This window comes from Geotrypetes seraphini, chromosome 2, assembly GCF_902459505.1.
Source record: "Geotrypetes seraphini chromosome 2, aGeoSer1.1, whole genome shotgun sequence".
NCBI classification, from domain to species: Eukaryota; Metazoa; Chordata; class Amphibia; order Gymnophiona; family Dermophiidae; genus Geotrypetes; species Geotrypetes seraphini.
Window position 1 is genome coordinate 91,232,114 of NC_047085.1, and position 24,706 is coordinate 91,256,819.

At 44.5% G+C, this 24,706-nt stretch overlaps 1 protein-coding gene across 10 annotated transcripts in view; it reads right to left on the bottom strand.

Moving 5' to 3' along the window:
• Positions 1–4,699: 4,699 nt before the first annotated feature.
• IL7 (interleukin 7) overlaps positions 4,700–24,706 on the bottom strand; it is a 67,957-nt gene continuing 47,950 nt past the window's right edge. For all 10 annotated transcript variants that reach the window (XR_004538312.1, XR_004538313.1, XR_004538311.1 and 7 more), the window contains one exon: positions 4,700–5,420. Coding sequence is in view for 7 of the 10 variants with exons in the window: in XM_033933290.1 (XP_033789181.1) it covers positions 5,250–5,420 (171 nt within the window). In the remaining 3 variants the exon portion in view is untranslated. The remainder of the gene's footprint in view (positions 5,421–24,706) is intronic.

Sequence of the window (24,706 nt, forward strand, 5' to 3'; positions counted from 1 at the left end):
CCTTTGACAAGGTGCCTCATGAATGTCTACTCCGGAAACTGAAGAACCATGGGGTGGACGGAGACGTGCATAGATGGATCAGAAACTGGTTAGAAGGTAGGAAACAGAGGGTAGGGGTGAAGGGCCACTACTCAGACTGGAAAAAGGTCACGAGTGGTGTTCCGCAGGGCTCGGTGCTCGGGCCGCTGCTTTTTAACATATTCATAAATGATCTAGAAATGGGGACGAAGTGTGAGATAATAAAATTTGCAGACGACACCAAACTATTTAGTGGAGCTCGGACAAAGGAGGACTGCGAAGAATTGCAAAGAGACTTGGACAAACTAGGGGAATGGGCAGAGAGATGGCAGATGAAATTCAATGTTGAGAAGTGTAAAGTATTGCATGTGGGAAGCAAAAACCCGAGGTATAATTATGCGATGGGAGGGATGTTATTGAATGAGAATACCCAAGAAAGGGACTTGGGGGTGATGGTGGACAGGACAATGAAGCCGACAGCACAGTGCGCAGCTGCCGCTAAGAGAGCGAATAGAATGCTAGGTATAATCAAGAAGGGTATTACAACCAGAACGAAAGAAGTTATCCTGCCGCTGTATCGGGCAATGGTGCGTCCACATCTTGAGTACTGCGTCCAGTATTGGTCACCGTACCTTAAGAAGGATATGGCATTACTCGAGAGAGTTCAGAGGAGAGCGACACGACTGATTAAGGGGATGGACGCTGAGAGATTGGAAAACCTGGGACTCTTTTCCCTGGAAAAGAGAAGATTAAGAGGGGATATGATAGAGACTTACAAGATCATGAAGAGCATAGAGAGAGTAGAGAGGGACAGATTCTTCAAACTTTCAGAAAATAAAAAAACAAGAGGGCATTCGGAAAAGTTGAAAGGGGGCAAATTCAAAACAAATGCTAGGAAGTTCTTCTTTACACAACGTGTGGTGGACACCTGGAATACAATTCCAGAGGACGTTATAGGGCAGAGTATGGTGCTGGGGTTTAAGAAAGGATTAGACAAATTCCTGCTGGAAAAGGGGATAGAGGGGTATAGATAGAAATTTACTGCACAGGTCCTGGACCTGTTGGGCCGCCGCGTGAGCGGACTGCTGGGCGCGATGGACCTCAGGTCTGACCCAGCGGAGGCATTTCTTATGTTCTTATGTATTGGAGTAGGTGTTAAATTATTAATAAATTTTAATGTATTCCAGGTGGAAAAAAAGAATGCTATTGTCCTGTATATTCTGGGTAACTTGATACTCAAGATATGGCTCAGACGCAATGGGGACATGAGGTGACTTTCTAATATCAGCCAGTCTGGAAGATGCTCCATGAGTTCAGGAAAGATCCAATACATACCTTGACGCAGAATGAAGGCTTGATGATACCTATAAAAATTTGGAAAATTTACCCCACCTGCCAATATTGGTTTTTGCAAAGATACTAAGGCTATTCTAGCAGTTTTACCCAGCCAAATAAAATTTGTAAGAATCCCATTTAGGGCTCCTTTTACTAAGCCACGTTAGGGTTTTAACGTGCGGCATAGCGCGCGCTACAATGCTGCGCGCATTAGACCTTAATGCAAGCATTGAGCTGGCGTTAGTTCTAGAAGCATAGCGTGCAGTAATTTCCTGCATGCGCTAAAAACGCTAGCGCACCTTAGTAAAAGGAGCCCTTAATTTCTTGTAAAAGGAACTTTGAAAATAAACCGGCAACATACTCATTAATATTACCCTTTGAATGAGTGTTATGCACATCCGAGAAGGGAGGGAGGGGAGGGGATAAATACTTAGCTTATTATTTGATTGTAATAAGTGCTGGGGTTTTTTTTTTTCTTTGTATCATATGTTGGTTAATCTGTTGCACTTTGTGTTGGCCTTTGAAATGAATAAAGTCTTGGAAAATCAAAAAAGAATCCCATTTAATTTTTTATAAAATGAACTTTAAAAATAAACTGGTAACATATGCATTTGGTAACAAATCACAGGCAAAATCATCATTTTGATGATTTGGACTCTCCCCCACCAAGAAAGATGTGCAAACACATTTCTTTGACTTTCAACAATAAAGACTTTTCATTTACTGTAATTGTGTCTTCCAAAGTTCTTTGAATCATAATACCCAAATATTTTATTCCCTCTTCCTTCCAAATGAAAAGGAATGGATCAAATAAACCTTTTACACAATGCACATTTAGTGGAAGAACCTCTGATTTGTTCCAATTAATTTTGTAACCAGAAAATTTACCAAATTGATCTATCAATTCCAGTAAATGCAGAGATTCAGGATTCTTCAAATGAAGCAAAATATCATCTGCATAGGCCGAAACCTTATAATCATGACCTGAATATGGAATTCCCTGTATCTCCTTTGCCTGCTGAATGGCAAGCAACAAGGGCTCTAAAACAATATCAAAAAGCAAAGGAGATAGGGGCATCCTTGTCTAACTCCCCTCTTCAGACAAAAGCGCTCTAAAAATGTATTATCTATAATAATAAAACGCTAAGCGCACATGCGCACTCGCGCTGCGTGTTCCCTGATCTGTCGCGCTGTGGCAGTACGAGTGCGCATGCGCTAGATGGCACGGAGTGAGGGGCCGGTAAAGGAGAGCAAGCACGGGATTCGTCCGGCCCCGGCCAGGCAAGACCCCCCTTCCTTAAGAGGGAGCCGGCTGTAACCGTGTCGCCAAATAACAGCCTCCCTGTCCGACCTAGAGCGCAGCCCGGTTTTCCGTGCGGCGGTTCACTGATGAAAAAGAATACTTGCCCTGCAGTAGCTGCTGGCTTTCCCTTCAGCTCGGCTCCCCAGCTTACAAAAGGAGCCTACAGCGAGCCCTGCCCCAGCTGCCTCCGAAAGCAAGGGACACTTCGCAGATAAGAAGGGAGGAAGCCAAAGAAGTCAGCTGTTTGCCTGGCTTCTTTCCATTGCACCGACATTGAAGAAAATGTATTCGCAGCCCTAGCAACCGACGTGTGAGGAGCAACCGATGCAAGCAAAACTAACTGCCGATTTAGAAGGTTGTTTTTTTTACAGCAGTTTGCTGGGCAGGAAAAAATACTTGCGGTTTGTTTTGGGTGAAGGGTGTGTGCTGGCGAAGCTGTGAACTATCATGCATTGATTTAGGTAAAGGGCAGGGGTGGGTGTGCTGGGGAAGGGGCCCAGGGAGCAATCTTGCTTTCCATTGTGGGGGAAGAGGTGTGATTTGTTGGGGACAATAAACTTTCTTGCTTTCCTTTGGGGGGAGGGGTGTGATTTCTTGGCTACAAGAAATTAATTTGCTTTGCTTTAGGGGTAGGGGTGTGATTGGTTGGGGACAGGTAGTATCTTGGACAGGGGAAACAGGGAAGGGAAAAGTACTACTGGACAGGGGGGAGTTAAAAGTAAGGGACTATCTGATTAAGTGCCACTGAAAATGCCAGTTAGCCCTGGTCAGGTGATTTAAACCAATGGTTCTCAACCCTGTCCTGGGGGTCCCACAGCCAATAGGGTTTTCAAGATATCCCTAATGAATATGCATGGCTGTCTAAATCACTTTGAATATTGGGCCCACAGAATTTATCAATTTAAATCACAAAACTCTCTTTTCCCCAACTTTGAAGACTATAGTTTGCCAGCAGGCCAATACTTACCGTTACCAGACATCCAGATTTCTCTGGATATGTTTTCCTTTTGAGGACATGTCCGAGGGTTTGGACGGCTTTTCAAAACCCGGCACTTTGTCCGGGATTTGAAAAGCCTCCTCAAATCGCATTGGGCAGGGAGGAAGTCTGCGCATGTGACATTATCGCGTGCCATCCACACATGCGATGACTTCCTCCCTGCCCGACAAGAACAGGCAGCGGGGAGAAGGGCTAGGGCAGCATTAGGGCATTACAGGGCGGAACTGGCCAGGCCTGGGGACGAGTCTAGGGGTCCGGATTATCCAATTGGAAAATCTGGCAATCTTATCATGTCTGAGGAAAGGGGTGTTACCAATGGTGTGCCTCAAGGTTCTGTTCTTTTTAACATTTTAATAAGTGATATTGCTGAAGGGCTGTTAGGTAAGATTTGCCTCTTTGCAGATGATACCAAAATCTGCAATAGAGTAGACACCCCAGATGATGTTAATGACATGAAGAAAAACCTTGCAAAGCTTGAAGAATGGTCTGAAATCTGGCAGCTACAATTTAATGCTAAGAAATGCAAGGTCATGCGTTTGGGCTGCAAAAATCCAAAGGCACGTGGGCTCTCTTAGAAAGAGGAAGAGATAATGGCAGACTAGATGGGCCATTTAGCCTTTATTTGGCATCATGTTTCTATGTTTCTTCAGGATTGGAATAGTGCTTTTATCTATGAGGCATGCTATAGTTTAACTTGAGTGTATGCTTTAGAAAATAAGACAATATTTCTGAATCTGATAACTTTCTTCACACTGAAGAAATTTTGATATTTACTAGATCATTCAACTTATAATTTGACTGTGATGCTTAACATCTTGTGTTAGGGTTTCTGACATGACTTGTTTGATAGCTATTCTTGCACTGTAGTCTAGTTCTGGCCCACAGTGCATGTAATTTACATATGTCACATAAACAAACAAAACCATATGGCAAATTATCCCATATTTCACCATACTTTAAATTCATAATGACCAAAAGGTTTGCACTGACAGAGAATGGATGAAGAGAGAAATGAATGCATTTTGATTCATATGGCAATATAGACATCTTTGCATAACAAAATTTTATTATCAACTCTGTAAAATTATGCAGTGTAAAAAATGCAGTAGTTACAAACATATAAAAATATTTATCATACACATTCATTGGTCACATATTAAATATGCACATCTAACTGGTAACAGAACAGTATATATTATTCTTTGAAAATATACTGTGTTGAAAATACTAATCGATGTATATATAGGGAAAGGCATGAAGGTTTTCTTCACCATTTGCAAGTTACTTCTGTAATATATAATAGAAAACTAGCAGAATGCATTAGATATATGTCCCTTACAGCTGCTTTCTTTTGCATTGTGCTGGGGTTGCAGTTTTTCCAAATGGCTGTGCTTCCTCTGTATCCATTGCTGCTGGGAAGATATAGATTTCCCAGATTCCTGCTTTCCAGTTTGACAGGTTGTAGTGGTTTGATATTTTGTGGTAGCAATAGTACAACTGGTTCAAATGAGCAGAGATTGTGTGCATGCGGATGCCCATCTAAAGTGCATAGTCCTTGCAATGCTCCCAAACATGTTTTCAGGACAGACATGAGGTTTAGCAAATGTTTTCTAGCAAAGTTTTATTTTGTGAGAGATGTACTAATTTTTTCCAACAGGAGCTAAAGCTAGATATTGTTTTCATCAGTTGACATAAAGCAAAGAAACATTTTTTCTTGGCAGAAGGTTGACTTACGGTTCCACATGCTCCTGTCTGTGAAAATAAAGACTGGGGGGAGGGGGGGAGATTGAAAACATTTATAGATGCAGACTATTTTTCATACTTTCACATTAATACACAGTTCTTGAACAGACCTTAAGAAATACAAGGGAAGAGGTTTTAAACCTCTTGGGGACCAATAGTGACACTGTGGAGGGGGGGCTGGTGAGGGGGAAATGGTGCTTCAATATTGCATTTTCATTTACTAGGAAGAGACTGCTTCCCTGGAGTCCAGCAGAACTCGCCTATCTCTCACTACTGGAAATGTGATAGTGAAACAGCACTAGGGGGTAGAGGACTCCCATTCAGCATAGAGGGAGCAGTGAAGTCAGCACTTGGCCAATATTCAGCACTTAACCGGCTAAAGTAACCACATAAATAGGACCACATGAAAGTCAGTCCTATCTTTATGTCAGTGTGGCAAACTTTGCGAGCCGGTGGCACACTAAATTGGGGGCCACGGCTCGAAGGTATCCGGAAGGGCGTGAACGTTGATGGGATGATGTCATGCATGTGCGTGACATAATCATGCTGACATCCGTGCGTGTGCGGAGGCCCTCCATATAGGGCTCTGAGATGCCGGGGGGGGGGGGGGGGGGAGGGTGTGCTGAAAAAGAAAAAGCGCGGAGAGGAGGAGAGGTGCCGGCGCAAGCTGATTGTCTACAGGATGTGCCTCTTGCCACAAGAGGCATGTCCTGTAGGCAGGCAGCCGACACTGGCGCCTCTCCTCCTCCCCAGAATCTGGCAGCATGCATGAAATCTCGCACAATACACTACTTTATGTGGTTCACCATAGTTCAGTAGTTCTTAACTTTTCTTCTGTTGTGACATACCTGCCATTGTTCATACTTGATACTAAAAACCCACAATTCACAGCTAAACAAAAACTGCTCAGTATCTCACTATTAAAAATCATGCAAGAGAAATATATATTCTTAAACAGAATTTACTTTAGCTGTTTTGGAAACTGTTGCTATGAAACCATAGGAGGGAGGCCAGCTAATTCTTGTTTGCGGTGCTGACCACTCATATTCAATGCTGGGTCATTTCCGGTGACTGGCATTGACTATCCAGTCTAATTTTGGCTGATTTAAACCAAGCCAGCTTTGTCAGTTTTGAGTCCTGGCTGGTTAAGTTATAGCAGCCAAATTAGACCTGCTTTTTGCACAGCCCAATGTGGTCAATAAGCTTAGAATTAGCGGCTATCGTTTGATATAGCCAGCCAAGTTTAAGCTGCTAACTGCTAATATTCAGTGGACATATTTAACTGGCTAGGAGCTGTTCCTGACCAATTACATAGCGCCAAGACAAAATAAAATGTAATAACTATCAGTGAGAAATTTGGGATTGATATGAGATTGATTAGTAGGTAAATTCACACTAAACTTACCGTTCAACATCAAAAAATCTTTACCCATCTGCTGTTCTATACAGAGCATAGAGCTTACAACCTCACTAGCGGCAAACCAAAATCTCCCTAGTGCCAGATAAAATGAATGAAATAACACAAATCCCTGCAAATATGGTACTCTGAAACTAGCGGAGAGATCTTATGGATAGCAGACCTGCAACATTTCCAGCTGGGGCTGGTGGGAACAGCTATTATTGGAGGAAGTGGGGGAGCAGAAATTGAGACTAGTTAAGGGGATTTCAAGTACCTGATTCTCTGTGCTTTCCAGCTTGAAGGCACAGATGGTTGTCAAGGAAAAGATAAATTATTGTCTATGCCCAATTTTTGGCGACACACCTTTCACTTTTTCTTCAGGACACACCACTGTATTCAGAACCACTGCCTTAGTAGGCTAAGTGCTATATTTTCATCACACACATATAACTGGAAATTCAATGCCAGAGTCCGGACATGGCCTGGCATTGAATTTCCATGTGATGATCAACAAAACGCTGATTGCTACCAGCTGAAAATCAGAACCAAAGCAAATATTACATTACATTACACTAAACTACATTAGTGTTTATGGATTGCTAATATGATCCAGAAAGAGTTCAATATGATTTACAATTTAGAAGAGCCTGACCATATCCAGGAATTACATTATTAGGGTTTGTGCGGCTCCCTGCACTAATATCTGATATCGCGGTTTAGTAAAAAGGGGGGTTAGTTAGATTTTATAGTGCAACCATGGTTGCTCGCTCATAGGTAGTGATGTGCTTGCCTCACGTCTTTTAATGAGCTCTATTGCGCAAGTGCAGTCTCTTGTCGCTTCTGAGTCAGATATGCCTACACGGTAGGCTGCAGCTTGTTGTATTGGCAGTTTTCAATGTTTAGCCCTTAAATACAATTTTTATCTCTCCAGCTTACGACAGATTTGCTGATTGCATCCATATTAGTAAGCACTCTGACTCGTGGTCGCCATTCTTCTCTAAATCTCACGTGTTTATGCGCATAGTTGGCTATAAGGCACTTCAGTAAAGAACGGTAATTTTTAAGCATGTTTTAGGCTCCGAGCACGTTGTAGAATTGTTTGAATTTGACCATCTTTTCATTTATTTTTGGCCCATATTTTCCCTTTTAAAGAAAGTTTTTCTTTTGCTCATGGTTCTTTTGATACAACTCCCATACATATGTTGTTCTTCGTGTCATGATAACCGCTGTCCTTTTTTGGCACACATATATACATGGTTTACCTAATCATGTCATCCGTATAATATAGTCGGTGTGCCTCTTTTATATCTCATCTTTGAATGTCAGTTCATTATGGGCTCCTTTTACGAAGGCGCGTTAGGGCCTTAACACGCAGAATAGTGCACGCTAAATTGCCACACGTGCTAGCCACTACCACCTCCTTTTGAGCAGGCGGTAGATTTTCGGCTAGCGCACACTAATCCGGTGTGTGCGCTAAAACGCTTAGCGCACCTTCGTAACAGGAGCCCTATGTCTCAGATATTTTTGGCACAGGTTTTATGCTCAAAATGCTTAATGTTAGTCCTATTTTTAATGTTATTGTTATTTTAGATGCCCCTTTGTGTGTTATTGATGTATGTATCATATATTCAGGGTTTTTGATTATTTATGCTTGGATGGTCATGTTCTAATAATGTTTTTATTGGTTTTATTTGTGCTATTTACTTTTAATGTTTATGATTATTTACTGGTATGTCATTTTGTCTTATTATCAACATATTTTTTGCTTATGTTTTGATGTTTATGTTCTATTGTGTTCTATCTAATTATTGGAAGGCGACTTTAGTTGCTGAAACCTGTATCCTGGTTGGGACTTTTCTAGGATTCCATTTTTGGGACTTTATATGGCCTTTTTGAGACCTAGGACTGGGACTATTTCTATTTTATAATTTATGCTTTGAATAAATGTAACGGTTGGTTTAGACATCTTTCTAGCCTCTTTTTTTGTACTGCTTTATTTTCGAGGCCAGCATCTTTCTTCTCTTGTCCACATACTAATTTCCCAATTAGTAAATGGCCATTACTGCATGGCTCCCGTGCTATACATGCTAATCAGTTAGCACGCAGCAACGTAGCTGTGCTAACCAATTAGTGCAAAGCACATCTCATGTTAGTGCCTTTTTAACCTGTGATAAGCACATGATAGTGCTTATCACCAGTTAGTACAAAGAACCATTAATTATAAATTCTCAAACAATTAAATAAATGATCTGATGAAAAATTAAACTAAAACAAACAGATCAACATACTACAATTAAAAACATCATGAAACCCTCCCAAAGATTGGTTTGATAAGAAACTGGAGAAGAAATATTTGGTCATAGCGTATTTTAAAACCAAAATTTCTCTGTCTGTATTGCATTGAGAAAATAAGTGAAGTTTCTGTCAACTTTCCTAAAATAGCATCCCTTGCAGTAGAAGTGTATCAATTTTATAAATGTTACATGGCTGAGCTGAGTAGAGAGGGAGTGGGCAGCACCATATGCTAATTATTCACTGAAGGAGAGACAGACAGACTGCTGCAAGCACTTTAACACATTTTGAGGGAATTAAATCAGTGAAGGCAATAAAGCTTGTATGATAAATGATGCACACATACATACACACTCTGAATGGAATAAGAATTAGAATTAGAATAAGGAAATTGGAAAACCTGTTCCCCACGAGTTTAGGAGGGATATTGATGGGTTGCCAAAAGAACCAGCTCTATGTTGGTCCTGAGTGTATTACTTGCTAAGTCATCTCTCATGGTTCTGGTAGACAGCCTTCCACTGCAGAGCCCTTAAAAGGGCTTGTAGTTCTGAACCCCAGCAGGTGAATACTCTTAGAGGCTCTCCCAAAGATAAATGGAGCAGGTCAGGGCAGATAAAATAGCCTGTAGAGGCATTTTTGATGTCTAGGGCCAGAAAGAGCAGAGGTAGCCCTCTAGTGGAGACCCTTATTACTGGTAATTGCAGAGCCCTGCTAGGGCTAGCAATCTTGAATCCCACCAGGAAAACACCCAAGAAGACCTTCTTGAAGACCCAGTGAAGGAGAAGGTATCCAGGATTTGATCGGCACTGCAGTATTACCTTGGGTGAAATGATTAGTCTATATCACAAGGCTTTGTAATGAGCCATGCTGGATCCCCATACAACTTTAATCAAGGTGTATTTCCTTCTTCATGGAAGGAGACCCTGATTAGACCTATTTTAGAAAAACGCCTCATTGGATCTCCTTGATGTTTTCAATTACCGTCCTGGTTCTAACCTTAGTTTTCTTTAAAAATTAACCAAAAATATTGTCTTTATGCAACAGGCCTTTTACATTGACAATTTGTTGGTATTACATCTCTTGCAAGCAGGCTTTAGATCTATACACAGTACAGAGATAATTTTCTTGGATTTGCTATGGCCTTTGACTTAATGGATCACTCTCTCTTACCTTCTCACATATATTTGTTGTTGGAGTTAGGGGTAAAATTATTTTCTGGTTCAACTCTTTTCTAGAAGACTACATTTATTGTCTCAACATCAACCACTACCTCTTCACATTACCTCTCACTAGAGCTGTCCAATTCAGGAAAAAATTGATTTGATTTTGCCAATTGAATCAATTTATCAATTTGATTTGATTCGCTTTCTATGATATAGCTTTAAAATTTGCTGGTGGGTTTTATTTTTCAGCCTCTTCACGCAGCCCACCCCCCTTTTCCTCTCCAACCCCATTGTAAAACTAAACAAACCAGATTAGTACAGATTGATCCTGCATAGTCAATGCCAACAGAAAAGCTTGTCTTTTTGCACACACAGAACACAAATACACTCTCATCCAGTATAGAATAGGTAACCGCAAACTAAAAATAGAATTATGTAAACAAGGAAACTGCACCCTAAGCAGCCAGATTCTGCATACAATGCAGTATCGCAGAAACAGTGATGCATGTCACCTAATACTGTGCAAAATATAAAGACAGCAGATGTAAATCTGAAAAAAGACCGACAAATACCAATCACCACATAGCTAATCAAAAATGTATTAAAATTAGTCCAATAAAAAGATCACCTTATTTCCATTTTCGAATGTTTATTAAAACAACTATAAAATACTACTTTATCCTCAAGCAAAAAAAACTTTCTTCATCTTCTCATCACTATTTCATTCCTTCCAATATCTGCCTTCTTTCTGTGACCCTTCCATATGGCTTGGCCCTCTTTCTCCCCATTCCATCCAGCCTGAGCCCCCATCTCTCCTTGATCCAGCATCTCCCTTCTGTGACTCAGTGTCACCATTCTACATCTTTTCCAGCATCACCCTTCTGTGACTCAGTGTCACCATTCTACCTCTTTTCCAGCATCACCCTTCTGTGTGCCCATCTCACAACTTTTCCAGAATCTTCATTGTGTCCCCTCATGTTCACCATCTACTTTCTCAATGTCCTTATCTCCCCCCACCTCTTTTCAGCATTGTTTCTCTGTGCTAGAGAATGACACAGTGAAAAAATTGGTCCCCGTCACCGCCCCGTCCCCGTCTCACCATCCCCGTCACCGCCCCGTCCCCGTCTCACCATCCCCGTCACCGCCCCGTCCCCGTCTCACCATCCTCTTCACCGCCCCGTCACCGCCACTGCCATCCCATTCACCGCCCCGTCACCGTCACTGCTGCATACATAAAAGCCTCAAACGGGTACGATTTTATATACTTTTCTAATATCTCCCCTATGTATCTGCCATTGCCCCCCCCTGTGTCCATATTCCATCCACATGGCATGTCCCCTTTTTGTCTCTGTCCCTATGCCCCAATGCACATAATTTCCCCTCTTTCTGTTACCTTCCTGTGTCCAGATTTCCCCTATCTTCCTCTTCCATACCAGTGTGTCTCTTCTTTTCAACCCCATCTAGCTTTTTTCCCTCTTTCTTCCCCCCCCCTGCTTCTAGCATCTGGCTCACCTGCCTGTCCTTCCCTTTCTTTCCTGCTGTGGGTTTTTCTTTCCGTTTTCATCACCTTGGCCCAGAATCCTTTTCCCTTTCACTCCCTCCTTACAGTCTGAGCCGGGAACACTAGCGATCGCACGGTCCTCGCAGCCCCCACCCGCCTGCCCAATCGATCCTAGTGTTTAGCCAGCTCTCTCCCTTCTCCTCACCTTAATTTGCAGGCTTTCTTTTTCAGCGACCTGCACGCTTTCCCAAAGAGCCGCACACGCGCGGCTGCTCAGTGTTCAATCTTCTGCTCTGCTGCAACTTCCTGTTTCCGGTTGCGTCAGAGCAGAAGATCGAAACTGAGCAGCAGCTGGTGCGCGGCTCTCTGATAGCGTGCGGGTCGCCGAAAAAGAAAATCTACAAACTAAGGTGAGGAGAAGGGAGAGAGCTGGCTAAACACTAGAATCGATTGGGCAGGCGGGTGTGAGCTGCGGGGACCGCGCGATCCTTCATGCCTCACTGCGGGGACAAGACCCATTCACCGCCCCGCGGGCGGTGAATGGCCTTGTCCCCGTCGCCGCAGCGACTGCTAGTTTTCTTCCCCGTTTTCGGCGGTGACCCGCGGCTAAAATGCGGTGGCCGCGGGTAAACCGCCACCGTGTCATTCTCTACTCTGTGTCTCTGTTTCACCTCCCCTTTTTCACCACTTTCCCCCTTCAGCATTGCTCCCTCTCTGTGTCCCTATCACCTCTTCCCATTTTCAGCTTTGCCCAACTGTATCCCCATCAACCCTCCATTTCAGCATTGTCTCCCTCTGTATCTCTATTGCCCCTTCTATTCTCTGTGTCATTGTTTGTCTCGGTTTTCAGCTTATCCTCCCCCTCTTCCCTGGTTTCCACATCTATCCCCTCTCTCCCCTATATTCTACAATTTATTCATGAGCTCACTAGGCAACATTACCTTCGACAACAATGAAAGCCTACTATCATATGCTGATGACATTCTCCTCCTCATCCCAATAGAGTGCGACATCAAAAATATCCCTGAGAGAATCGCAAACAACATAGAAAAGATACAAATGTGGGCTACACTCAAAAAAACTCAAACTAAACACAGCAAAATCAAAAGCACTCTGGTTTTACAGTTCCCGGCAAACTGTCCCAACAGGAACCAATCTCGACATCAATAAAACCTCCAAAATACTTTGGGTCATACTAGACTTAACCCTATCCTACGAATCCCAGATCTCCAACATACAAAAAAAGATCTTCTATAGCATGAGACAACTCCGACTGATCAAACCCTTCTTCCACAGTCACCACGTCACAATACTGACACAGATGCTGATACTGTCCCAACTAGACTATTGCAACTCACTTTATGCAGACATAAACACCACCCTCACCCGGAAACTTCAACTGATTCAAAACATGGCAATACGGCTAATCTTCAGGCTGAAAAAATATGACTCCATCTCATCATACTTCAACATACTCCACCAGTTACCAATCAATGCTTGCATTAAATTTAAAATATCATGCATAATGTACCACATCTTATATGCGGACTCAGCTACACCTCTCATAAACATCTTCACCAGTTTTCTACCCAATTCAACCAGAAACATCAAGAAACACCTTCTTATCCTTCCATCCCCTAAAGCAGGGGTGTCCAAACTGTGGCCCGAGGGCCACATGCGGCCCCGTGAAGTATTTTGAGCAGCCCCGGTCGAGGGTGCTGCAGTGTTTTCCTCTGCTGCCCCCGGGTGTTTACGGTCTTGCCGGCTCCCTCCTCTGTCTTGCTGCAGCGTTTGCGCATTTGTGCGGCCCCAGAAACATTTTTTTTCAACCAAAGCGGACCAGGGAAGCCAAAAGGTTGGACACCCCTGCCCTAAAGGAATAAAATAAAAGCACACATTCAGCACACTTATCACTTACCTCTGCGCAAAAACATGGAACAACCTCCCAACAGCTATCAAAACTGAACCCAGCTATTTCAAATTTTGAAAAAAACTGAAGACTCTTCTCTTTGGTGCAACACACTCCAATCAGCAGAATGCACGAAATGAGACTTCAATATCTTCAATGTAAAATGTACCGCTAATTCCCCTTCTACCTCACCCTAGAACACCTTCCTCCCTCTCTCCCTCTACTCGAATTGTACATCACCTTGATCCTTTTTAGGCATAGAGTGACTCACAAGTTTTAGATTAGATTGGCCAGCATCTTTCTACACTCCCTCTTCCTTTCTCCCCCCAGCACACTATGATGTCATTCTCTCCTCTCTCTTTCTCTCTCCCCTTCCCATGGTATGGCATCTTTCCCTCCTCTATCTACCATGGTCTTCCTTAGTTACAATTAAAACCAGTTCAAACTCTCCAAAATACAGCCCCCCACCTTATCTCTTAACACCAAAAGATATGATCGTGTAACACCTCTACTTACCAAAATTCATTGGCTTCCTATTTGCTCCAAAATTCAGTTCATTATATTATTACTCACTCATAAGGCCTACTATACAAACTCCCCTCCTTATTTGGCTTCTTTAATTTCCCCCTAAACACCCTCAAGAGCACTACGTTCCCTGGACTCACACTGGCTCACTCTTACCTACCCCAAACATGCTTGATGAGAATTTACATGTTAAGCTTTCTTCTTCTTGGCTCCCTCACTTTGGAATTTACTTCTTCCTGGCTTCCACTCTGAACCATTACTGAAAAATTTTAAAGTCCAGTTGAAAATATATTTGTTTTTAGCTTATGGTTCTGTTTAGTGGACACTGTCTAGCGCAGATTAAGACCAAGCTCTTGATTCTATTCCCCATTTCGCCCCCTTCCTCTCAGGAATAATTGGTTCTTTCCTATTATTTTATGGCATTCTCTTTCTATGCAATATATATATATTTTTTCATGTGCTTTGCTTGCTTAATGCACCTCTTTCAAGAATTAGCTCATTGCAGCACTCTGTACTCAGATTAAAAGGTAGCTTTTTAGGAAGAAATATAAAACTATCTTTTTCATGTGCTCTGCTTCAATTAATGGATCTTTTCCTATAATTAGCAAATAACATTGCTGTTTGCCCACAAAAATAGAATGTTTTGCATGCGATATATCTGTATTCATGTGCCCTGTTTATGTGCTGCACTATTAAATATATTTTGAGCTTAATAAAGCAAAAATAAAAACCCTATTGACCTATTTAGCGAAACACATTGGAGATGTCCAAAGCACGCCTATGTGCAATCCACCTAACTCACATCTATCTGCTGCTCAAACCACGCTCAAAAGTAGACCTTCCTTTACAATGCCTACAAGACCGAGTTTTACAATTGCTATGCAGTTTGATAGCTCACCCTGTAGCACACTGGTTAGACTTACAGCATTTTACCATGATGTTGCTGGTTCAAATCCCACTCACTCCCCATCACAGAAGAAAAATAAATAAAAAGATTAAACAGATTTAAAAAAAATCAGATTTAAAAAAAAAGGTGTGGTGCCAGCATTTTTACAATTATAATGAAAAATTGCATAAAATCGCCATTCTAATAATGTCATAATAAAAAAGGAGAAATTAGGTTCTTACCTGCTAATTTTCTTTCTGTTAGCCTGTAGACCGGTATAGTTCCTTTACGGATGGGTATTATACCTCACTGCTACCAGCAGGTGGAGACTGAGATCAAACTTGTATATCAGTATAGCTTCCCCTCTACTAATCCAGTCTGCCGAATAGCCAAGCAGAACCTAGAAAATTTTTAACTGAAAACAGTAAAAAGACACTCCAAACAGGAGTGTAAAAACAACAAACATCTTTAAACAACTGCTGGAACATGTGTAGAACTGAACCCTGAAAAATAAAACATCCCCACAGCTCACCAGTTAAGCTAGCTGAGCCATCGCTACTGTTCTTAATTCTCCCCAGCCCTAGAAAAATAAAAGAACCTGCAGAAAAATTCAAAATCTGCAAGCGAGCAAAAACCCGCAATCACCGCACAAAGACATATAGGGTGGGAAACTATACAGATCTACAGGCTAACAGAAAGAAAATTAGCAGTTAAGAACCTAATTTCTCCTTCTATATCACCTGGTAGACCGGTATAGTTCCTTTACAATTGGGATGTATCAATGTAGTATCCATCAAGGGTGAGACCCCCCGGAAGGGCCAACACCAGAACACGTTAACCGAATACTGGGTCCCGAAGCGCTTGAACATCCACACGGTAGTGTCTGACAAAGGAATGCAGAGAAGACCAAACTGCAGCCTTGCAAATATCTACTGGAGGCACTAGAGAAGACTCAGCCCAAGAAGCTACCTGACCACTAGTGGAATGAGCCTTGAAAAATTCTGGAATAGGTTTCTTCTTCAGAAGATAAGCAGAAGCAATAGTCTCCTTGATTCAGCGCGCAATAGTAGCCTTAGAAGCGCCATCCCCTTTATGAGGACCCGCTAGGACAAAGATGATCTAATTTCCTGATCTCCTGGGTCCTCTGCACATAAGAGTGAAGGACCCGACTAACAACCAACTTGCGCAGCTGTCTGTGCTCAGAAGAGCCCTCCCAACTACCCAACACTGGGAGGACTACAGATTGATTGACATGAAAAGAAAAAACTACTTTTGGCAGAAAGGAAGGAACAGGCCTCAAGACAACCCACTCCCTAGAAAACTTCAAGAAGGGAGCTCTACAAGAGAAAGCCTGCAACTCAGAAACACGTCTAGCTGAAGTAATGGCCACAAAGAAGACCGCTTTGAGAGTAAGGTCCTTCAAAGAGCAATCGCCCAATGGTTCAAAAGGAGGGCACACTAGAACTGACAGAACCAGATTCAGATCCCAAAAAGGAACAGAGGACTGCACGGGAGGCCTAAGCAACTTGGATGCCCGCAAGAGGCGAATCCCATCAGGAATGGCAGTCAAACGCTGACCTTTCACGAACCTCCGAAAGGCTGACAAGGCCACAAGCTGAACCCGGAGAGAAGACCAAGCCAGTCCCCTATCCAGGCCATCTTACAAATCCAGGCCAGACTACAAATCGTTTAAAAAAGAATTAAAAACCATCCTATTCAAAACATCCTTAAAGACAAACTAACACCGCAAGACTCATCCCAATTCTCTGAAGCAATTTGCTCTACAGCACAGTTACTTACCGTAACAGGTGTTATCCAGGGACAGCAGGCAGATATTCTTGACTGATGGGTGACGGCACCGACGGAGCCCCGGTACGGACACTTTTAGAGTGATTGCACTCTAAGAACTTGGAAAGTTCTGGATACCGCACCGCGCATGCGCGAGTGCCTTCCCGCCCGACCCCGGCGCGCGGTCCCTCAGTTAGTATAAGCCAGCTAAGAAGCCAACCCGGGGAGGTGGGTGGGACGCAAGAATATCTGCCTGCTGTCCCTGGATAACACCTGTTACGGTAAGTAACTGTGCTTTATCCCAGGACAAGCAGGCAGCTATTCTTGACTGATGGGTGACCTCCAAGCTAACAAAAAAGAGGGATGGTGGGAAGGTTGGCCATTAGGAAAACAAATTTTGCAAAACAGATTGGCCGAAGTGACCATCCCGTCTGGAGAATGTATCCAGACAATAATGTGATGTAAAAGTGTGAACTGAGGACCAAGTAGCAGCCTTGCAGATTTCCTCAATAGGCGTGGAACGGAGGAAAGCTACAGATGCTGCCATAGCTCTAACTCTATGGGCCGTGACAGAACCTTCCAGTGCCAGTCCGGATTGAGAATAGCAGAATGAAATGCACGCTGCGAGCCAATTAGACAGCGTACGTTTAGAAACAGGGCGTCCCAACTTATTAGGATCAAAAGATAAGAAAAGTTGGGGCGAAGATCTGTGGGGTTTAGTACGGTCTAAATAGTAAGCTAAAGCCCTCTTACAGTCCAAAGTATGAAGAGCCTGTTCACCAGAGTGAGTGTGAGGTCTCGGAAAGAAAACAGGCAGTACAATAGATTGGTTGAGATGGAATTCAGAGACAACCTTTGGGAGAAACTTTGGATGTGTACGCAGAACCACCTTATCGTGATGAAAGACTGTAAAAGGTGGGTCAGAAACCAGTGCATGGAGCTCACTGACCCTCCTGGCAGAGGTGATAGCAATGAGGAAAAGTACCTTCCAAGTGAGAAACTTGAAAGCGGCAGTAGCTAAGGGTTCAAAAGGAGGCTTCATCAAAGCAGAGAGAACCACATTAAGATCCCAGACCACAGGAGGTGCTTTAAGAGGTGGTTTTACATTAAAAAGACCTCGCATGAATCTAGAGACCAGGGGATGAGCTGAAAGGAGTTTTCCATGGATGGGCTCATGAAATGCAGCAATAGCACTGAGATGGACTCTGATGGAGGTAGTTTTGAGACCAGAGTTAGACAAAGAAAGTAGATAGTCCAATAGGGTCTCCACTGCAAGGGACGTGGGATCATGATGATGAAGAAGACACCAGGAAGAAAACCGTGTCCACTTCTGATGGTAACATTGCAGAGTGGCTGGTTTCCTGGAAGCATCCAGAATAGAACGAACGGGCTGAGACAGAAGAGAATCCTGTGAAGTCAGCCCGAGAGATACCAAGCTGTCAGGTGCAGAGACTGGAGGTTGGGATGTAGAAGAGTCTCCTGCTGTTGCGTAAGCAGAGAAGGAAACAGTGGAAGCAGAAAAGGTTCCCTGGAACTGAGTTGAAGTAGAAGGGAGAACCAATGCTGTCTGGGCCACCGTGGAGCAATCAGAATCATGGTGGCTCCTTCCCTCTTGAGCTTGAACAATGTTCGTAACATGAGAGGCAGAGGAGGAAAGGCGTACAGGAACAGATTGGACCAATCGAGGAGAAATGCATCCGCTGCCAGACGGTGAGGAGTGTATAGTCTGGAGCAGAAGAGAGGCAGCTGGTAATTTTGAGGAGCTGCGAAAAGGTCGATCTGAGGAGTGCCCCACTGAGCAAAGATGGACTGTAGAGTTAAGGGATCGAGTGTCCACTCGTGAGGCTGGAGAATTCTGCTCAGCTTGTCCGCTAAGTAATTCTGCTCTCCCTGAATGTAAATCGCTTTCAGAAAGAGATGGTGATCTGTGGCCCAAGTCCAAATCTTCTGGGCTTCCTGGCACAAGAGGCGAGAGCCTGTCCCACCCTGTTTGTTGATGTAGTACATGGCCACTTGATTGTCTGTGCACAACAGAAGGACCTGAGGATAGAGAAGATGTTGGAAAGCCTTGAGGGCATAAAACATCGCTCTGAGTTCTAGGAAATTGATGTGATGTTTCATTTCCTGCACTGTCCAAAGACCTTGAGTTTGGAATTCGTTCAAATGAGCTCCCCAGGCATAAGGGGAGGCATCTGTGGTGATGATCAGTTGATGAGGAGGTAGATGGAATAGAAGACCTCTGGAGAGATTTGAGGATATCAACCACCATTGTAGAGACTGACGAAGAGATGATGTCACAGATATGTGCCGTGAGCAAGGATCCGTCGCTTGTGACCACTGGGTAGCAAGGGTCCACTGAGGAATGCGCAGGTGAAGACGTGCGAGGGGGGTGACATGGACTGTGGATGCCATGTGACCCAAGAGTATCATCATTTGTTTGGCAGAGATGGAACGTTGTGGAAGCACCTGCTGACACAGAGATTGGAGAGTGTGAAGGCGGTTGGACGGTAGGAATGCTCTCATGAGGACTGTGTCCAGCACCGCTCCAATGAATTGAAGTCGTTGAGTGGGGAGGAGATGAGATTTTGGAAAATTGATCTCGAACCCCAGAAGCTGTAAGAACAAGATGGTTTGATTGGTGGCCAGGAGAACTGTTTGAGATGAATTGGCCTTTATCAACCAATCGTCCAGGTAAGGAAACACCTGAAGGTGATGGGAGCGTAGGTAAGCAGCTACCACAATTAGACACTTGGTGAATACTCGTGGAGATGAGGCAAGACCGAAGGGGAGAACTTTGTACTGGTAATGACAGTTGTTGATCATGAAGCGGAGGTATTGCCTGGAGGCTAGATGGATTGGAATATGAGTGTATGCCTCTTTGAGGTCGAGGGAACATAGCCAGTCATCTTGATTGAGAAGAGGGTAAAGAGTGGCCAGAGAAAGCATCTTGAATTTTTCCTTGACCAAACATTTGTTGAGATCTCGAAGATCTAAGATGGGTCTGAGATCTCCTGTCTTCTTTGGAACCAGAAAATAACGGGAGTAAAACCCCTGCCCCTTCTGGTCCAGAGGAACCTCTTCGATAGCGTTTAGAAGAAGAAGAGATTGAACCTCTTGAATAAGGAGAGAAGCCTGAGGAGTGTTCAAAGCAGACTCTCTTGGCAGACTTTGAGATGGAAGTGTTTGGAAGTTGAGAGAGTAGCCGTGGCGGATGATGTTGAGAACCCATTGATCGGATATTATGTTCTCCCAACGGCTGAGATAATAAGTGAGACGGCCTCCAATGGGTAGGGGAAGTTGAACTGATGGTGGTATAATGGCTATGTTCTGGAGAAACACGTCAAAAGGGTTGAGTAGACTTTTGAGGTGGAGGAGGTTTCACCTGTTGTTGCTGATTTTGCCTAGGTGGTTGACGTTGTTGCTGTTGTCGCTGACGCCTAGGTTGTTGGGAATGCTGAGGTAAAGGCCGAGCAGCATATCGGCGTTGGTATGCCGATTGTTGGCGAAACGGTCTAGCAGGGGGAGTCTTCTTTTTGTTCTTTAAAAGAGTATCCCATCTGGTTTCATGAGCAGACAGTTTTTGTGTTGTTGAATCCATGGATTCTCCAAACAGCTCATCCCCCAGACAAGGAGCATTTGCTAGACGGTCTTGGTGGTTCACCTCTAGCTCTGAGACCCTGAGCCATGCCAACCTGCGCATAGCCACTGACATAGCCGTGGCTCTAGAAGTCAATTCGAAGGTGTCATAAATTGATCTGACTAGAAATTTCCTCAACTGAAGGAGAGAGGAAGCACAGGAATGAAAAGAAGGTTTTTTACGATCAGGAAGGAATTGTTCAAATGAAGACAACTGCTGGACCAAATGCTTTAAATAAAAAGAAAAATGAAAAGCATAGTTTCCTGATCTATTGGCCAACATGGCATTTTGATAAAGCCGTTTGCCAAATTTGTCCATAGATTTCCCTTCTCTGCCAGGAGGGACTGAAGCATACACATTAGCCCCCGCTGATTTCTTTAATGTAGACTCTACCAAAAGAGATTCATGTGGGAGCTGGGGCTTGTCAAACCCAGGAATGGGGATTACCCTGTATAGAGAGTCCAGCTTACGAGGAGCTCCTGGTACAGTCAGGGGAGTTTCAAGGTTTTTATAAAACGTCTCTCGTAAAATATCATGGAGAGGAAGTTTAAGGAATTCCCTTGGAGGCTGGTCAAAATCCAGAGCATCAAGGAATGCTTTGGACTTCTTGGATTCAGCCTCCAAGGGAATTGACAGGGATTCACACATCTCCTTCAAAAAGGAGGTAAAAGAGGTGGAATCCTGTTTAGAAGAGGGGTCTGTCACCAGGTGTTCCTCCTCATCAGAAGAGCATTCTCCTTCAGATAGGAAGGGCTCTTCTGAATCTCCCCACAAATCAGGGTCTCTAACCTGAGAGCCATGGTGTCGAGACTCAGGTGTGGAGGGGTCTACGTGCCGGGTTTTATGTGTAGATTTGCCCGATCTCATAGAAACGGTACCAGGCGATGCAACCTGATGTATCGGTACCGAGGTCTGTACCGCCTGGTGCTGAGACCTAGGTTCAGGAGCCAGAACCGGCATCGATGACGATGTGGTAAGGGCCGGCACCGATAAAGTGGATGCCGATAAGAGAGGGCGTTCCTCTATCGGTACCGGAGGCTCTGACCGAACTGGAACTGGAAGGTTCGGGGTCAAGAGAGCAGGAAACAGCTTTTGAAGTTGATCCTTAAGCTGCACCTGCAGAACGGCGGCGATGCGCTCGTCCAAGGATGGCACCGGCACCGCTTTTTTCTTCTGCGGTACCTTGGGTGCCGCTCGACACTCCGAAGAAGAGCCCGATGTCGAGGGACTAACTTCGATCGGAGCGGAGCGCTTCCGTGGGCGCCTCGAGGTCGGCAGGATTGGGCTCACTGCTGTAGAGACCGGAGGACGCTCCAACGGGGAAGGCTTCTTAGCCGGCTTACCTGTGGGATGCGATACCGGCGTCGAATCACGCGGCGTCGACGAAGTCGGAGCCGACTGGGATGGAACAGATGTCGGTGCCGGAGTTGCGGAGTCGGACATCTCGGCACCGAAAAGGATCCGCTGCTGGATTTGGCGGTTTTTGAGGGTCCTCTTTTTTAAAGTTGCACAGCGGGAGCAAGTAGATGCTCGATGGTCAGGACCAAGACACTGCAGACACCAGTTATGGGGGTCTGTCAGCGAAATTGGTCTAGCGCACCGCTGGCACTTTTTAAAACCGGGCTGAGGGGGCATGAACGGGAAAACAGCCTCTGCCAAATCGAAAGCCGAGGCTTCGATCGTGGCAACAGGCCCCGCCGGGCCGAATCGAAAAAGAGGAGAAAAAATTCTTTTTTTTTTTTTTTTTTTTTTTAGAGAGAATAAGAAAAGAAATAAAGAAATAAAGAAAACTTTATTCTAAAAGGGGGTTTACGCGAGCGGGAAGGCGTGAAAAATTCTCTTCAACGGCCGTTGAAGTGAACGCGTCTTCTTAGCTCCGCGGAAACTAGAAAACTGAGGGACCGCGCGCCGGGGTCGGGCGGGAAGGCACTCGCGCATGCGCGGTGCGGTATCCAGAACTTTCCAAGTTCTTAGAGTGCAATCACTCTAAAAGTGTCCGTACCGGGGCTCCGTCGGTGCCGTCACCCATCAGTCAAGAATAGCTGCCTGCTTGTCCTGGGATAATCTTCAATTCCTCTGGAAATGGCCAGGTAACTTCTTTTGTAATCTGCCTTGAACCCCAAGGTATTGACGGAATATAAATCACTAATGTAATGTAATCCTGCAAGAACTCTAAGATGGAAACTCAAAAAGAGACCACTTTAAGTGCATCACACCACTCCTCAAATAGATGCCAAACCCTCACATAAACCCAAGAGATGGACAGCCTCTGGGACCCCAAGAAAGTTGAGATCACTTTATCTGAATACCCTTTCTTAACTAGGCGACCCTTTTCAAGAGCCAAGCCGTAAGACAAAAGGGACCCGGATCGAACATTGGAATGGGACCCTGAGTTAGGTCATCCAAGAGAGGCAGAGGAAGAGGATCCGCTACCAGATCCTTCACCAGATCCACGTACCACAGTCGTCAAGGCCAATCCGGAGCCACCAGAACCACGAGGCTCGGATGGTAAATTACGTGGAGAAGAACTCTGCCCACTAATGGCCATGGAGGGAACACAAAACAACAGCCCCTCCGCTGGCTATGGTCGAACTAGAGCACCAAGGCCCTCGGCCTGACCGTCTCTGTGACGACTGAAGAAGCAGGGTGTTTTTGCATTGACACTTGGGGCCATCAAGTCCATGAGGGTCTGACCCCAAGACTGCACTATTAACTGAAAGGCCACCTGGCTTAGACACCACTCTCCGGGATCTACATAGAAACATAGAAAGTTGACGGCAGATAAGGGCTATAGCCCATCAAGTCTGCCCACACCATTTACCCACCCTCTTAAGTCTACTGACCCCCTAAAGTACAATTTAATTATACTGTCACTCTACTGACCCGCTCATTCAAGTCCTAGTGACCCTATCCCTTGGCATGACCTCGTAGGGATCCCACATAGGTATCCCATTTGTTCTTGAAGTCTGGGATGCTGCGTGCCTCGACCACCTGTACTGGAAGCTTGTTCCAATGCTCAATCACTCTCTCCGTGAAGAAGTACTTCCTGGCATCTCCACGAAACTTCCCTCCCTTGAGTTTGAGCGGATGTCCTCTTGTGGTCGAGGGTCCCTTGAGAAGAAAGATATCATCTTCCACCTCGACCCGTCCCGTGATGTACTTAAATGTCTCAATCATGTCTCCCCTCTCCCTACGCTCTTCGAGAGTGTAGAGCTGCAATTTGCTCAGTCTTTCTTCGTACGGGAGACCCTTTAGCCCCGAGACCAACCTGGTGGCCATCCGCTGAACCGATTCAATTCTGAGCACATCCTTACGGTAATGTGGCCTCCAGAATTGCACACAGTATTCCAGATGAGGTCTCACCATGGCTCTGTACAATGGCATCATGACTTCAGGTTTCCTGTTGACGAAGCTTCTCTTGATACAACCTATCATCTGCCATGCTTTAGATGAAGCCTTCTCCACTTGAGTGGCTGCTTTCATGTCAGCACTGATGATTACTCCTAAGTCTCGTTCTTCCGTAGTCCTGGTTAAAGTTTCTCCATTCAGGGTGTAGGTTCTGCAAGGATTTCCGTTACCGAGATGCATGACCTTACATTTCTTGGCGTTGAAGCCCAGCTGCCAGATCAAGGACCATCTTTCTAAAGTACGCAGGTCTTGCTCCATAGCATCCTGTAGATTATAGCCGTTTACTATATTGCATAGTTTGGCGTCATCAGCGAATAAGGTTATCTTGCCTTGAAGCCCTTGAGTCAGATCCCCAATGAATATGTTGAAGAGGAGTGGGCCCAGGACTGAACCCTGTGGCACTCCGCTAGTCACCTCTGACATTTTAGAGAAGGTACCGTTAACCACCACCCTCTGAAGTCTGCCACTAAGCCAATCTTTAACCCATGCAGTTAGAGTCTCTCCTAATCCCATCGATTTCTTGTTCAGCAGCCTGCGGTGTGGGACGCTGTCAAACGCTTTGCTGAAGTCCAGGTACACGACGTCCAAGGACTCTCCTGAGTCCAGTCTTCTTGTTACCCAGTCAAAGAAGCTGATTAGATTGGACTGGCATGACCTACCCTTGGTGAATCCATGTTGGCTGGGATCCCGGAGATTTCCCTCGTTCAGGATCGTATCTAATTTATATTTAATTAGTGTTTCCATGAGTTTGCACACTATTGAGGTGAGGCTTACCGGTCTATAGTTCGCAGCCTCAGCCTTG